The sequence below is a fragment of the Frankliniella occidentalis genome, unplaced genomic scaffold (genome assembly GCF_000697945.3).
Source record: "Frankliniella occidentalis isolate FOCC.00 unplaced genomic scaffold, Focc_3.1 Scaffold44, whole genome shotgun sequence".
Taxonomy (NCBI): domain Eukaryota; kingdom Metazoa; phylum Arthropoda; class Insecta; order Thysanoptera; family Thripidae; genus Frankliniella; species Frankliniella occidentalis.
The window spans coordinates 1,782,895-1,798,952 of record NW_026267174.1 but is presented as its reverse complement, the minus strand read 5'-3'; the positions used below and the strand labels follow the sequence as shown (position 1 = coordinate 1,798,952).

Here is a 16,058-nt window from a genome sequence, read left to right as displayed (position 1 = left end):
CCCCCTCCCCCGGCCCTTACGACAGCAGCACCCCCTGCTTGCTTTCTTATTCTTCCTTTGCATTGCAAATACACGACCCCAGCGGACCCAGAGGCTGCCTGTGGTGACGTCACACGCCCCCGAGGGAGAGAGAGAGGATGGGGTCGGACAGGCCCGCGCTGCAGAGGTTTTATTTCGATTGTTTTCGTTGCCGCTCCTCTCTCTGCTCTCCGGGGTGGCGCCGCGCCTTCTCTCTCTCGGCTTCCTCCCTTTCCTTCCTCTTCGGTCGGCTGGCTGGGCCGCAAACTTGTGGCGCGCTCGCGCGCCTAGATTCCGACAGTGCGGTGTGCTGTGTGGGTGGGAAGTTTGGAGGCCTGTGATGAAACAGATGTTGGATGGTTAAGGTGTGGCGCGTTTGCATTTACACGGCGCGGGATGGGCTATTCAACGCCGTCAGAAGCCGCAAAGGAGAGCCACAGAATTCTGTTGATGCTAATTCTATATATTTTCCACAGTCTGGTGAAAACCTTTCTGCAGAGTTACACCGCACCCCGAAATAATGAAAAGGGTGTTCTTGACACATTCTTTGTGTTCTTGATTTTGAGTAGGATGGTCTCAACTCATCACAAACAAGAAATCAAGCTTGCAAAAAATGGAACCAAAATCAAGAACACATTTTTTCTGGTGTATGCAGTTGGACTGTACGCCCCGCATAGAAAGAAACATAGTTGGATAGGAGAAAAGGCTTCGGGAGAGAGGGTTGGATCGAGATTACCTCATCCTACTGGAGGCGGGACTTCCCTCCACGAGCGCGGCGGGCGCCTGGCGCCTGGCCGGCCCGAGCCCGGGCCGCAGGGCAGTCTTCTCCCTTCACTTCTTTCTGTCCTTGTCTATCCCCCGCCCCCTCCCCTCTTTATCCTTTCCCATCCTCCTGCTCCCGCCGCTCTTGCGGTGCATCGCGTTGACCTGATTTGCGGAGAGCCTCTCTCGCGTCCCCCGTAGCCCCCGCTGCTGTGCACGGATTTGTCTCGTCGTCTGCGCCAAACCGAAAGCAAGTCGTATAGGGGAAGGGTGAGATAGAGGAACTTTTAGCCCACCGCTATGGTAGCTCGCGGGTCGTGTTTGACTGCGGAACACACAACACGGCAGCAGCACGGGTGTGCGAAGCGCGGCGTGGCGCGGCGTTGTCTATGGCCTTCGCCCCACATCACACCGTGTTGCCTCCCTCCACCAAGCTCACGGGCCGGCCGTGGGGACACGCCTCCTCGTGGTATGGTGGAGGTGGATGTGACGATGGAGGTGGTGGTGGTGATGGAGGTGGTTGTGATGGAGGTGGTTGTGATGGTAGTGGTTGTGATGGAGGTGGTTGTGATGGTGGAGGAGGTGGCGGAGGTGATGGTAGAGGAGCTCCTCGCCTAGGCGATGGTGGTGGAGAAGGTGGCGGAGGTGATGGCGGAGGTGATGGTAGCGCGTTTGGCACGCCGCGTACAACAGGATGTGGCGCCGGCGCCACGGGAGCACCAGGGCGCTCAGAGAGCGGGCAAAAAAAAAGAGAAGAGGAAAAAAAGCGCGCCTCAAATGTAATTGAAGCGAAACCGAGAGGAGGTGAAGGAGGAGGAGGAGAGAGGAGAGGTGACCGCTCGGCAGGAAGGCGGCGTCCGCGGGACGAGGGCGACGAGGACGTCGCGGGGCGCCGCGGCCCGGTAGTGGTGCCATGCCGTCGCGGCGCTCGACAAGAAGGACAAGAAGTCACACCGGCCGGCCGGGGCTTGGCTGACCTGACCCGGGACGCTGTGCCGCACCACTAAAGCCGGCGCTCGTTTCTCTTTGTGAAAGCGCTCCTCCTCTGTCTCCCCGCGCGCAGTTTATGCGGGCGCCGAAATGCAAAATTTTGTCTGGGAAAAATTTTCCCGAGGCAAGAAGAAACAAAACTGCGTATTGTTGTGTTGTTAGTCAGTAAGTCAGCATTTTACTAAGTTTCTTCGCAACCTCGTGCGCGTTGGGAGGGGAGGATCGTCGATATTGGAGAATTCCCTCGAGACTCTTGGCGATCTGTTTTGCCGGCCGGCTCGCTTGGCTTATCTCCTCAACGTCGCCGATAAGGACGAGCGAGAGCGAGTTCAATAGCTTTTGCTTTCCCCTTCTGCCACGGTCCCGCGGGAACCTGTGGGAGAGCGGGCGTGAGGGGGGGGGTGCAGGCGGCTCGTTGCAGCAGCGCGCAGCGCAGTGACCGACAAGCCGTTCTGACACACTTTTCCTTGCGCAGCCCCACAGTCAGTAGTGCAGTGGAGAGATAGGTGCTGCGGCTGCGAGCCCATACTCACTCAACCGCACATGCGTGCAAGAGCGTGTGTGTGATTGTGTATGTGGTATTTGAACCAAGAAGAGGGGCTAGGGCTACCGTCGCCTGACAGACAGCTGTCGGCGGTGGCGTTCCCAATGTGTGTGTGTGTGTCTTGCATGTCGACCGCAGGCAGCGGTGCGGGCCCCACGAGGCCCCACCACCACCGGTGCGGTGTGGTGGCTGAGGGCAAAAGCAGCGGCAGAACTGGGGCACGTCGATGGCACACGGGACGGGGCCGGACCTGCGGCGGGGGCCGCCGACGGGACCGGGGACGGGACGACACGGGGGAGAAGCAAGGGGGTTAGGCTGCGAGCCCAAACCTGGTGTGCTCGAGTGTCGTCCACCCAGAGGGCAGGACGGCGTGCCAAAACAACGTGACTACACCGCTACACCTCAAGTGACGGCGTGACGACGCCAAACACTCGCTCGGCCATCGTAGTCGTCCGCCTCCTCCTCCTCTTCGTCGTCGACCTCCTTGTCGTCGTCAACCTCCCCGTCGTTGTCGTCGTCGTCCCCTCCCTCAGTCGGTCGCCCCCTGCAGCAGCACCCCCACGGACACCACGCGCGCGCCCCGCGCCGCATTCGCTTCCGAGTGCTCGCGCCCTCGCCCGCGCCCCACGCACGCGTCCACGGCGTTTCCATGGCGACCCGTGTGCACGCACGCCTGTGCACAGCACATGGTCGCGGGGCGAGGCCGCGGGCCCGGCTGCGTCGCTTTGGCCCCGCGGGGGGTGTGTGTCCTTCCCTCTCCTGCTCGCGGCGCTATGGCCTCGCCGGCCTGGGGTGTTTGTCCCCCCCCCCCCCACCTGGTTACTAATGACCGTCCACTTCAGCTGACACAAGGCGCCTCCAGTCGGCCCCGTTGTATCCCGCCGCGCGCGCCGCCGCGCCCCCCTGACTGCCTGCGCTTGGCTATGCGGCTGCTTGGCGCGAACCCTGTAATCTAAATTATGCATTGCAGAGGAAATGACTGCTCGGCCGCGGAGAACGTTTATTCCTTCCCCTCCCCCACCCCCCTAAATATCCCTGTTTCCCCGAGGTGCGTACGCCGCGTCGTGCTTACGCCCCCCCCCTCCCCCGCACACACACACATAGACAGACAGGAACTCCAGCAGTGAAATGATCCCGCCCCCGCCATACAGGTTGACGATCATGTCGCGTGCTACCCAACTTGTGCACGCGGATGGCGGCCCCAAACTTAGACGTCCTTGGACTCTCGCTTACCCTCCGTCCGTCCACCCCTCCGGCCCCTCACTCCGCCCCCGCCCCGCTGTAACCTGTAGCAGCGGTTTGACACGCCCGCGCTTTCTGCTGCCTCGCGCTCTCGCGCGGTTCATTGGTCGCGGAGAAGGTCCCGCTGCTGTACTACGTATGCCTCCGTGCGTGTCGCCCCCATGGCCTTGACGACGGCCCTACTGTTGGAGCAGTGACAGGTCCGCCGCCATCAGTGTCCCCCGCCATGTGCCCGCAGCAGCGGTCAGCGCGGTGGCGAGCGCGGTGGTGTCCAAAGGGGGCCGATAGCCCGCCGCTGCCCCGGACCCACGCGGCACGTCCTTTGCCCAGTAACCCATTTCCATGCCGCCTGCTGGCCCTGGTGGGGCGGGGCGTCGTCGCGTTATCTCGGTGAGGAGAAAGCTCTCTTGCTCGTCCACCACGGCCTGCCCGGCCCCGGCGGCGTGTTACACACCTGTGTCGCGGGGGAGACGGGAAAGGGGGGGGGGGGCTGCTGCCCCGCGCCCCGCGTCGCTTGATGAGGATTCTTTATCTCCCAACGATTCTGTGCGCGGCTGAATGCCGAGGAGGGAATTAACGAACGGCGGGTGGCGGCGCTATCTCCCTTTGGCGGGGCGCCGTGCGGTGGGGGGTGGGGGGCGGCGGGACCCTTGAGCGGCGCCTATTTGCCAGAGGCGCCACTCCGCGCCGTGAGATGGCCTTGTGTTTGGGATTAGATACCAGGGGGGAGTAGGAAAGGGGGGGGGACACAAAAGTTCGTTGCCGCGTGCCACGGTTTCGCGCGTCCTTGAGGTCGCGGTGACATTGGCTCTGACTGCTCCCCTGTGGTGGTCGTGCACTGTAGCATTTGACTTTATTTCTTGGGGTGCACCAGGTGGCGGATGCGCACCCAAGCACTTTCGTAGAGCAGTTAGAGACAACGGGAAAACGTACGAGCGGTACGAATGTGCCGACGGGGCGAATCGACCACCTCTTTTATTGCTCTCCTGACGTACACGTACACATGACATTACTGCTCTGACGTTCGTTGCATATGACTTATGACTTGTCCCGGTCCGGCGCAGCGTATGCACTCGACTGTCTGTCCTTTTCACCCACTTCCCTTGGGATCGTGCAGAAATTACTTATTGTTCGTTCGTTTTCTTCAGATTAGTTTTTCAAATTTTCGGGAGCTCGGCGCCTGCGAGACCTGGAGTAGGCCTCCCCGCAGCACACTTATGAACTGCAGTGACGACTTTGCCTATCTATCAGGCGCTAAGAGAGCTTGCTTGGGCTGCTGAACCTGCAGGTGCCATGGCAGCAGGTTCGCAACGACGCATTGCGGACGTACTTTCTTGATGAGCTTCCAAGAGATGTCCCGGACGCCGCCGTGCTCGTGTCGTCCTGCCCGCTGAGCCGCGCCGCCGGCCGGTGCGCCGCGCCCCACCCGGCCGGGCCGGGCCCTGCTCTACCCTACTCCAGCCGCGCGCGCTCCTCGGAGCGGCTCAGCGCGCCCCGGCTTGGGGAGGGCTTTGCTGCCTGCCGCTCTCCCTCTCTCTACGCCCCTCTATCGATTTTCGGTCGAGTGGTGTGGCGGGGCGGGGTGAGGGGGTGAGGCGGGGCGCGGCGCGGCGAGGTGGTCGCGTCTCCCGCTGGAGGCGTGGTGGGGGTGGTGCGGGTGCGGGCGGACTTGCGGCGGGGTGCGCGCCCTACTCGTGCTGCCCGAGGGGGTAGTGCCCCTTTGCCGTACGCCCCAATGGGGGTCACGCCGGGGCGGGTGGTGGGGGGGCTGCGGGGGCCGCCCCGGGCAGACGCCGCCGCTGCTTCCGGTACCGGCCGGGGCCGGGCCGGAGCCGGAGGCACCAGCAGGGGTGGGTGAACAGTGAGAAATATCTGTGAAAAGTCACAGTATTACTCCTGATCGTGTAGTTTTCGATGGGAATTTGATTTTTAAAATCTACGGTCGCTTTACGAATAATAAAAATTCGTGAGTGATACATATAGTGTTGGCAGAATTTTTGTACTTTCATATTTTGAAATCTTAACCACGTTATTTTTCCTTACATATAAGTTTCCTGCAAAAACTCATTGAAATAATTTTTCACAGTGTGTTGGTGTGTGTGAGCACGACCCGTATGAGCCGCGCGCGCTGCATGCGATATGGTTCGCCACAAATTGACAACCCGCTGCTGCTGCTGCGACTGACGGGCCTGCGACTGACGGGCGCGGAGGCTCGTGGGCGGAGCGGAGGGCACCCTTGTGCTGCGCTTGCGACCCCCTCGCGTGCCAGCCGCGGCCGCGGGGCTCACGCTCACGAGCCGGGGGGAGATGCCCGACATGTGAGCCTCGCATGAGTTGCGATGGCAAGGCACGGCACGCTTTGGTGCCGTCCAAGGAGATTATTTGAAACACCCGAGCGAGGTGCACGATGGCGACATGCTGTGCGCGATGTCTCTCAAACGGCATGCAGCTCCGCTTTTTTGGAGCACGGCGGCGGGAGTGCGCCGTCAAAGTTTGTAACGTGGCGGCTGACATGTAAAATCGTGCTCAGGACCCGGAAGCTACCCGGACTTCTTTCCCTTTGCCGCGTTGTTGTGGTTATCGCGCTAGAGTACAGAGGATAAGGCATTTCGGATCTCAACCGCTGGGTACATAGCTGTGCGTGCAGAGTGGTTGCGAGCGCCGCGGGCCGGCACTGGGGCACCGGCACCGTGCCCTGCTGCTGGGCGCTGCATGGGCGCCTGGGTCTGGGCACCCACCAGACGGCTCTTGACCCAGAGAGATGGTGGCCGGATACTGCACCGAGCTGTGCGCCCCGCGCCGCCCCGACGCACAACAGCAGACATTACCATTCGCGAAACATGAGTTTGCAAATGTATTCGTTTGGCGTCCCTCCAAGACTTGGTGCTGCGAACGTCCCACCCCGCCCCGCCCCACCCCGCCCCGCGCGCTGACACACGGGCAGATGGCGTCCCGCCGCACCGCCACGCCCCCCTCGACAACGAGACTCCCGAAAAGCAGCAGCATTTGCTTTACATTATTTTCTGCTCTTGCGCACCACTGCTTTGCGCGCGCTCTTGCTGTTAGCGGCAAGAAACTAATTTCAGATTCCCTTTTTCGGGCGGTTGCTTGCTGCTGATTTGGCCCGGCGCGCGCGCGCGCGCTTTTCTTTTTTCGTTTAGCGTCGCGCGATGCGCAATCTCTATTTCTATTTTTCTCTTTTTGCGGTGGGACCGTGTCGTGGCGTCCCGTCCTGCCTGTGAGGCTGTCGTGGGAGAGCCTGCGGCTCTGCGTGGCACTGGCACGCTGTCGTTGCATAACTCGCCCCCCGGCCGGGCGGGACCGTGAGGTAGTATGGCGTGCCCAGCCCTGACCACCTCTATTTTCGCATCTGACTGTGCCGTGTGCCGTCCAGCACCAGCACCAGCAGCAACGGTTCGGAGCAGGTCCCTGCTCCTGGATGACGTAACAACGGGAGCTACTCTCGCCGTCACCAACGCTGCACTGCTCCTCTTTCCTTTTCCCACGCCGTCTCCACATGGAGCCTGAAGCTCGATGTTGGAGCGTGGGCGTGGCGTGTATTCCTGCGGGCGCTGCTCGTCGCGCAGGGCGCCTTCCTTGTAGGGCCGCCCCGCCCCGGCCGGTCCGGCTGCTGGCGCGGCTCCAGGAGACGGTGCGGTTCCGAGCCAACTATCGTGCACATGCACCGCGCGCCCGCGGCGCTCCGCAGGACCTTTCTTACAATCCGCGCCCCCACCCCATACAGCTCGTCCTCACGACTTGCCTATATCTCGCGCGCTATGGCTGTATACGCATCATCGCGCTTTTGCTCTCGAAAGAAACCGAAGTGTAGTGACTCGGTTTTCGTTCTCCCACGGCCTCGTTCAAGTAAGCCCTCTGCTTGTACCTATATATACTCTACTCTATGGGCCGGGGCCTTGGGCAGATGCCTGTAGTTGGTGCCGTTCCGTTCAAGGATTGGCGGCGTGGCCTTCTGATCCTCATCCCCATCCCTATCCCCGTCCCTATCCCCATCCCTATCCCCATCTCCAGCCCCATCCTCCTCCCTATCCTCATCCCCATCCCTATCCCTATCCTCATCCTCATCCCTATCTTTATCCCCATCCCTATCCTCATCCCCATCCTCATCCTTATCCCCATCCCTATCCTTATCCCCATCCCTATCCTTATCCCCATCCCTATCCTCATTCCCATTCCCATCCCCATCCTCATCCTCCAGGAGGACTCGGACGCGACTCTGGCCGCGGCGCGGCTCATTATCGCGCTCGCTGGGCCGGCTGAGCATTCCAATCCCTGCGACTCACCCGACCCCGCTCGGCGCGGCGGCGGTGGCGGCAGCGCGGCACTTCGCGGCCACCACGCCGACACACTCGCAAAACAAATGCTATACTGTCAGCATTTATTTTACTTTTGCACTTAATCCGATTTCCAAAGTAAAAATTTGTAGGCCTACTAAAAAATACAACATTAAAATATGATGCTTCTGACAATGCAAAATGTCTAAAACTGTCCATCGGTTCAGAGCGAATAAATCAGTCCAGATAGAGTCAGTGTTTGTTTTCCCGGAGTGCGGTGCTGAACCCCACCACGGCCGCGCCCCACCCCGCCCCGCCACTCCCTGGGCATAATGAGCCGGTAGCTGGCGCCGGCGCCACTCCACGCGGGAGCAGCTAGGCGCGGGGGGCACTGACACGGCGCGCGTCGTTGCCTAACCCGCCTCGCTGCCGCCGAGGTAGACCAGAACGCCTCTGCAACCGGCAGAAAAGTGCCGTCGAGACACGACGCGTTTATCATCCACACAGCGTCGTTTAAAGCAGCGTCGACGAGCCAGGCGATCGGCGGAGCGGCGTCCAGCAGCCGAGCCGACTATGATGTACTATAATTCTAGAATGCGGCTCGAAATTCCGCAACCGTAATTAAAGTTGCGCGTTGTACTGTGTGATGACTGACGCGTGCGTGCCGCGCGGCAGCGTGTGCCAATCGTCGCTTTGATCAATGGACGTGTCCGTCATTCTTCGTTTACGGGCCTGCCATAGGTTTAGCATCTGCGAGCTCCTATAGCGCCTTGTGGGTAGGCAATATCTTGTCTGGGGTGCATGCGTGTACTGCGGGGTGGCCTACCCCGAGCTTCGCAGGCGCCGAGCTCCCCTTATTATGGAGTCTGAGAAAAAAATTGACGATACCTGACGGCCCGAGCCGGTAGGCAATTCGCACACACGCGTGCATGGTGGTACAGTCTGACTAAGGAAGTGGGTTGGGGTGGGGCGAACCAGCAGCCTACCATACTGAGAAATAAACGCGCATTTGGTTGCTACTTGTAAATGATAAAATAAAACGAAAGATGTCTGCGAATTATGTTTTGTTTTTGTTTTTTGTCTGTAATCTAACGGGACTTCCCTCTCTTTTTTTCAGAACTCGGTCGGCCGGCCGGACGACGTGGTGGCGGCGGAGACGCTGGCCAATCACATCCGCTGCAACAACAGCTTCGTGTACGCGCTGTTCCAAGCGCAGTTCCGCTCGTCGCTCACCTGCCCCCAGTGCCGCTGCCAGAGCAACACCTTCGACCCCTTCCTGTGCGTCTCCGTGCCCGTGCCGCAGAACCAGCGCCGGCCCGTGTACGTCACCGTCCTCTACACCTCCCAGCAGCCCAGACAGGTAAAGGCCTCATCCTCGGCCTCATCTCTGCTCATGGAGAACTATAACCGCAAAATCGATTTTGACCCGAGAATGCTTTTGAGTTCTTTAACGACAACGTATGACGCCGATGTGCTTGGACGGCGCTGATGCCACTTTGAAACTTTTGACTTTCAGGTCAAGTTGGGCCTCACCCTGCCACCGCACGCTGACATTCGAGAGCTCCGCGAGGTGCTGGCGTCTGACACCAAGATCGATGAGCAGCACATGCTCATCACTGAGGTGGACGATTTGGGATTCCATCGGACTTTCTCAGGCAAGTATTTTTCTAGCTTTCGATGTTTCTTTCTCTTCGTCATGCTGTGATGGTAGCTTTTAACTTCGAACATACGTCTTATTTCTTTTTAGATTCGGCTCCTCTGAATACAATCAAAGAGAATGACCCTGTGTACTGTCTTGAGTTACCCCAGCTGAAGGAAGCAACTCAAGACACCGGGGAATACCTTCTCTTGGTTTGGGTCAATGCCCTAATGGTAGAAGACCATGGTATTCGGTAAGTCTGACTTTTGTTTTCGTCGGTCTAATTAACTGATAGATTGAGATAAATATTTTAGAACTAAAGTAATAATTCTTTTGAATAAAATATAGGTTTGGCAGCCCATATACCATGCAAGTAGGCCGTGAGACAGCCTATGATGATCTTCAGAAACTGATTCTAAAGGAAATGGCAAACATATTACATGACGACGTCCTGACGGGTGGTCAGCCTGCTTCTCTGTTCCGTATACGAGTGTTAGATGGATTATCAGGATCATACCTCGACCCAGGTGTAGACCATCCTTTGTACGTTGAGGCCATAGACCAGGCCTTGGCCCTTTGTGAGGAAGATGCAGGCCCTCTTCATGTGCGTCTTGTACTTGAGTGGGACTTAGAAACAAAAGAGAGGTATGACACATTTTAACACGTCTTTTAACATCAGCTTCCTTATCTTGTGCTTATGATTATTTATTGTATAATTGTTGATTTCAGTACAATTGCGGACGATTCTGATCCGATGGAAGAGCATGCCAGTGTAAAACAACTACAACAAAGCTCAGAGCAAGGAGGTGCTGTCACTTTAGAAGAATGTTTTCAGGTATTACAAATCTTTCATTTCCATTACATTTCCTTTTTAATTTTCAATAATAATAATTTGTTTCTGCTTTTAAATTTTCAGTTATATACACGAGCTGAAGTTCTTGGAACTGATAATGCTTGGCATTGCCCCTCTTGTAAATCAAAACAGGAGGTTGAAAAACGATTAGGGCTGTGGACATTGCCTGATATTTTGGTAGTTCATTTAAAGCGCTTTCGACAGTCTTCAGCCAAGCAGCGGTCTCCAGCCAAACTGACAACCCTTGTCAATTTCCCCTTGTATGGGTTTGACATGACCCCACATCTTGCTCCTGCTGCCCAAGATGTAAGATTCGTTCTTGTCATTACTTTTATTATTCATGGTAACAATTTTTTCCTGGTGCTTCATTTTGCAATATTGTTTTTTACCAGAACTCTGGAATGCAGACTTTGGGCGGCTTAGGATGGTCTCCGTGGAAGCGTCCTAGAAGGCATCACAGTGGATCTCGCTATGATGACAATGTTTATGATCTCTATGCAGTTTGCAACCATCATGGCCAAGACCTTCAGTTGGGTCACTACACCGGTAAGTGTGTCATTTTTTATACCAAAGTAAAATTGTTTTCAAATGACCTGAATTTTATTTCATTTATTTGACTTTTTGTTTTCTTTTTTCTTTTCAGCATATTGCCGGAATCCTTATGACACTCAGTGGTATCGGTTTGATGATTCAAGAGTGGATACAGTTGCTGAATCAGCACTGGTCACTCCCTCAGCATACATGCTGTTCTACCAACGTCGTGGTCTAGGCGGTTCTACATCTAGCTCAAGTTCAGCTGCATCAAGCTCTAGTGCTGGTTCCACAGATCACTGGGTATATCGGATGCCTAGGCCTGCTCCTCCAGCTAGTCAAAGCAGTGAAGAAATCAGCAAGAAAAGTAAGTTACAAACAGTGAAACAAATACATATATGGTGAAAATACTGTACTACCCCCAGAAGCAAAAGTTGTTACAATTTTATCTAAATTCTCATTTTTGCTTCTTTGCAGGCGGAGAGGTTGAACAAGGGACAAATGAGGAAGATAATGACTCGAAAACAAATTTTCAACGCAATTCTCGTAATTATTCCACTCTCCAACCAAGTTCAAAGCGGTCTATTGCCACAGAAACTGACAGTAGTGAGCTGGATAGGCATTCTGATGATGAGGCTGCTACAGGTGCAAGTTTAGGCTGGGTAAGTGTATAGATTTTATCAGAAAAAGACACTATCTCTCTCTCTATGGCCCAATTATATGTCTAATGAATCATATTTTTGTCTACAGAGTCAGCATGTAAGCAGTGCCAAAACCTCTCCAAAATTAGAAATTAACAAGAATGAAACCTGTTCATTATTAGCTGATGACACTGTCTCCACTATTGAGAAACAAGTTGGTGATTTAAATGAAAGGGACGTGATTTGTAAGAGCCCTGAACCTGATGTAACAGAGTCTCGTGTTTAAAAATTGTGTGTAGTGAAATAGGTATTTTTCACAAATTTGTTGATTTGTTATTGCAGTTATACTTGTGGATTGCAGAATAAAAGTAAATTTGAGGTTCATGGACCTCTGGTTAAACTACTGTTGCAGAGGCCCATTTCTGACTGGTCTCATGACTCTAGTCTTAAACAACACTGTTTTTTGAAACTTCATTTGAATTATTTACACAATGCAGAGTTTATATGTCCCTTATGACAATTGAAAAGTTTGAGATAAGCACATGGAAATGTTTGAAATCACTGAAACATTACAAAGATGCGAAGATACTTGTGTTCTGAATTATTCTTTGGTGTTTAATTGTAATCTTTATTCACTTTGTATGTCCTATTTTATGTCTTTGTACCAGTCTTAAGGATGTTTTTCAATTAAAAAATTTTCTTTAAATTTGGTCGGAATAGGTGTCATTGTTGATTTGATATCTTTATCATATTTTAACATTGTTTTTCTAAAACTTATACTTTTTTGTTGTGATGTATTCTTTCCTTTAATATTTCCATAGTTTTTTATCTTTTACGAATTTAGTCACTAGTGTTAAAACAAAAGCCACACTGGTGACATTTGGGCTGTATGTAACAAGATTACAAAGAAGTGTAACTCTGAGAGTGCCCTAATGATTTTACATTAACATCTGGAGTGAGTTCTACAGTACTCTTAATTGACATTTACAAAAATCACTCCTAAATTCTTGCTCAACAAAGAAAGAGGACGTTTCATTTAAATTTTGTTTTAGATATCTGTTTGACCCTGAATCTACTTTTTTGACGTCTCAAATGTTTGATGTTAAAGAACAAGTTATTGTCAAGTGTTCAACTCTCAAGTTAGTATGGAGAAGAAGACAGTTTTTTCAGATAGTGTTCTTACTCAAGTAGTACTGTATACCAAATTAATGTCTCCATCTTGTTTTAATTTTAAAAGCTTTTTATGTCGTTTTACTACACTTCTCAATTATTGTGTTTGTATATATATTGCAGAGCTTCATAATTCTATTTTCACTTTTTGTTTCAGTTTGAGATATTTATTGTACTATAAAGTAAATTCTATTATTTTTTATTAATTTTATTTTAGAAAAGTATGAGCTGTGAAGACTGGTTCCATTGAGATAGTGTTGGGTGTATGGTGTTTACATGCATCCAATTGGTGTTTGGATATACAGGTAACAAACAGCAGGGTGACTTTTATTTGGTCCATATGTGAAAGGTTGTGACTCAGGCATGTTGAAAGGATAGCATTTAGTAGTACTTAAGAGGTGAATTTTTGTGGAAGGAAACCTGAGATGTACGGATTCTAGTTTATTTTCTTTGGAAATTAGTGTGGGGAGTGCTGCTTATTAAGGGCATCAATTACTGCAAGTTGCAGTGATCACAATCATTCAAGTGACAGCTGTTTGGAACTGTTTGCCTCTTCCCAAAGGGGATGAGATGATGGAAATTTTTAAATTAAAATACAAGAATACTCCTTTAAACATAGTTTGAATTAGTGTTGAACTTGATGTTCTTTCTTCAGAAATTCTCAAATGGTCTCATATTGTTTTGGTTTTGTTTTTTAAAGAAAAAATATACCATAGCTGATTTCTCTGTCTTCCCTCTGTGTATTACATAATGTGCAGTATGCATCATTACATTTCATTGTCATCAGATAAATCATAACATTATGTATGCATGCACATAAATCATTTCTGAGGCTGTGTGTGTGATTAATGTATTGTAAATATTTTAAGACCAAGTTTGTAGTGAGATTACATCTTTGAATATATATTATATATATGTAAAGCTAAGTCTGTAACAAATGCATTGTAAGCTCATGCATTATTCTTTTGGTACCAAACAAAAATCTCAATGTACATGTTCAATAGTTAAATGTAATGATATTTTCATTAAGAAATAAAGACTGTAATCATGTTACTTCTTTTCTTATTTTTGGGGCGTTGTGTAAATCAGTATGCTTTGTTTAAAGGGACATCATTGAGGCACTGGAGGTGTATGCTTAAGCCTCATTTGGACTGGTCTGGCAGCATCGCTCTCCCCTCCTCTGTCCAGTTTTTGTGCTGCCGGGTGAATGGAGGTGTCCTACCCTAGAAGTGAGAGGAGCAAGGAGTAGCCCACAACTCAGAAAAATAATGGAGCAGCCTAATTACCTGTAGCGCCAGGGTCAGACGCAGGGGTGCGGGTCAGCCAGCGAGGCGCTCGTGTGTCGGCGGCCGGTGGCCAAGCTGGGCACAAAGTGGCTCTCCGTGAAGGGAGCTCTGTCGCGGAGCTGTGACCTGCATGGACAAGAATACATTTACCGGTGATCGTGCGGGGGACACATTTGACGAAACATCCTATCGGATCGGCTATAAATTTTGTTGTGACCTCTCAAATTGCGATAGGCAACCATGAACTAACTCACCATGTGCTGGTCGACACAACGGCGTGGACCTTGGGGGTAGGGAGGCCGTTGAAGCCGGTGGCCAGGGCAACAGTGTACGCGCCGTGGTTGTGGTATAACAGCCAGCTGCCCAACTCCAGCGGCGGCAGCAGATTGCCATCCTCCACCTTGTCCGTGCCGTCGCACGTCGGGCCCCACACCGAACTAGGCACCGCGTCGCACGACTCGCCGTGGGCCTAGGGGAGTCGGGCAGGGCGCGCGAAAAATATATCAGTTTCTCGCGTATGTGAACCTCGCCACCCACGCTCCAGACGCGCATGCGTGATTCTCATGATCACCTCAAGGGGAACGCCACGAAACCGTTTCGTGTCGAGGACCGCTTCGATGAAGGAGCCGTACGCGCCGTCGTTGATGTAGTACATGACGCTTTCCAGGTCACCGGCCTCACTGCGCACCTCCCTCTTGGAGTGTACGTTCGCGGCCAGGGTGAAGGCGGAAGACACAAAGTACATTCCGGGCTCCGAGATGACGTCCACGTCGGGAGAGGGGAAGAACTCGGCCACGCTCGAGTTGATGGCCTCAGCCATCTGCAGGCAGGTATCATAGCACCACCAGTGGTTTATGTTTGCCCCGCGGACCACAAACTCCGCCCCTCCGCCCGCAGACCACCATGTATACCAAGACCTCCTGGGAGTGTCACTAGCGAGGCGTACCTTGCGGAAGACGGGCTCGGCCTCGGGGTCACCCGGGTAGCCGCCGCCGACGTCGAGGAGCCTCATGCCCCGGATGTCAAGACCCTCGGCGACGTCGAAGACATGCCTGGCGGCGCGCACCGCCCTGCGGTAGACGTGCTCCTCCCTGCAGCCCGAGCCGACGTGGAAGCTCACGCCCACCACTTGCAGCCCCAGGTCGCGCGCCGTGCGCAGCAGCCGCGGCGCGTCCCTCTCCGCGTCGCAGCCGTACTTGATGCCCAGGCAGTAGGTGGCGTCGTCCGCGTCGCAGCGGATGCGCAGCACCAGCCGGCACTTGGGGTGAAGCGCGCGCATCTTGTACAGCTCCTCCTCGTTGTCGAACGTGGCCAGGTTGATGCCGCGGCCCGCCGCGAAGCGGATGTGCGTCGCGGGCTTGGCCGGCTGCGCGAAGATGATCCTGCTCGGGTCCACGCCCAGGCTCAGCACCTCCTCGATCTCGCCCTGCGGAGCCCAAGTGGGAGGGTGCGACAAGCGCGACGAGTACGGTCCCTGTCCTCCTGTGAGCCGCCTTTCGAGGTCCTCACCTTGGACGCGCAGTCGAAGCCCGCCCCGAGCGCGGCCAGCGTGTTGAGGACGACGCGGCTGGCGTTGCACTTGACGGCGTAGTGCGGGCGGACGCGCGGCAGCAGCTGGCGCCACAGCTCCATCTTGTGCACCACGTCGTCCACGTTGCACAGGTAGAAGGCGTCCTCCTGGCCCGTGGCGTGGCACACGGACCGCAGCTCGTCCAGCGGCGACAGTTTCGGCCCCAGCACGTGCACGTAGTCCTCCGGTTGCAGCATGCTGCGGGAGAGACTGCGCTGTTCGGTCGACTCTCGGTCGATTATGTCCGATAGTCGATTGGCAATATCATGTTAGTGGAATTAAGATGTGTGGCCCACCATACTCACTATTCCTCCAGGGAACAACCACGTCGATGCTGCATCGAGCAAACGTGGGTAGGAGCGTAAAATCCGCGCAGATGCTAGACTTGCCGTAGAGCGCATCGTGTAGGCCGATTCAATACTGGCGTGGACCGTGGATACTGCCACCGATGAGTGGTCCACCTCCTAGCTACGTTGGTAATGGGTGGATGAATCAATCTGGATGTAAAATTTTAATA

At 54.0% G+C, this 16,058-nt stretch overlaps 2 protein-coding genes across 10 annotated transcripts in view; one reads left to right on the top strand and one right to left on the bottom strand.

Annotated features, from left to right (window-relative positions):
- The window catches only part of LOC113207167 (ubiquitin carboxyl-terminal hydrolase 31), a 39,407-nt gene extending 25,669 nt beyond the window's left edge, over positions 1 to 13,738 (top strand). The window contains exons 2-11 of the mRNA XM_026423577.2: positions 8,969 to 9,211; positions 9,368 to 9,506; positions 9,599 to 9,743; positions 9,839 to 10,135; positions 10,220 to 10,325; positions 10,407 to 10,649; positions 10,736 to 10,889; positions 10,987 to 11,241; positions 11,352 to 11,536; positions 11,625 to 13,738. Of these exons, the coding sequence (XP_026279362.1) occupies positions 8,969 to 9,211; positions 9,368 to 9,506; positions 9,599 to 9,743; positions 9,839 to 10,135; positions 10,220 to 10,325; positions 10,407 to 10,649; positions 10,736 to 10,889; positions 10,987 to 11,241; positions 11,352 to 11,536; positions 11,625 to 11,801 (1,944 nt within the window). The 3' untranslated portion in view covers positions 11,802 to 13,738. The remainder of the gene's footprint in view (positions 1 to 8,968; positions 9,212 to 9,367; positions 9,507 to 9,598; positions 9,744 to 9,838; positions 10,136 to 10,219; positions 10,326 to 10,406; positions 10,650 to 10,735; positions 10,890 to 10,986; positions 11,242 to 11,351; positions 11,537 to 11,624) is intronic.
- LOC113207169 (ornithine decarboxylase 2-like) overlaps positions 11,064 to 16,058 on the bottom strand; it is a 14,728-nt gene continuing 9,733 nt past the window's right edge. Inside the window, exons 2-8 of one of the 9 annotated variants that reach the window (XM_052266945.1) lie at positions 15,838 to 16,038; positions 15,481 to 15,756; positions 14,918 to 15,397; positions 14,543 to 14,791; positions 14,226 to 14,440; positions 13,972 to 14,097; positions 11,064 to 11,208 (exon numbers count right to left, since the gene is read on the bottom strand). In XM_052266945.1, the coding sequence (XP_052122905.1) occupies positions 13,986 to 14,097; positions 14,226 to 14,440; positions 14,543 to 14,791; positions 14,918 to 15,397; positions 15,481 to 15,756; positions 15,838 to 15,942 (1,437 nt within the window). In that variant the 5' untranslated portion in view covers positions 15,943 to 16,038 and the 3' untranslated portion in view covers positions 11,064 to 11,208; positions 13,972 to 13,985. Of the gene's footprint in view, positions 11,209 to 13,675; positions 13,909 to 13,971; positions 14,098 to 14,225; positions 14,441 to 14,542; positions 14,792 to 14,917; positions 15,398 to 15,480; positions 15,757 to 15,837; positions 16,039 to 16,058 lie in introns of those variants that run through there. The other 8 variants (XM_052266944.1, XM_052266946.1, XM_052266947.1 and 5 more) reach the window with 8 other exon arrangements.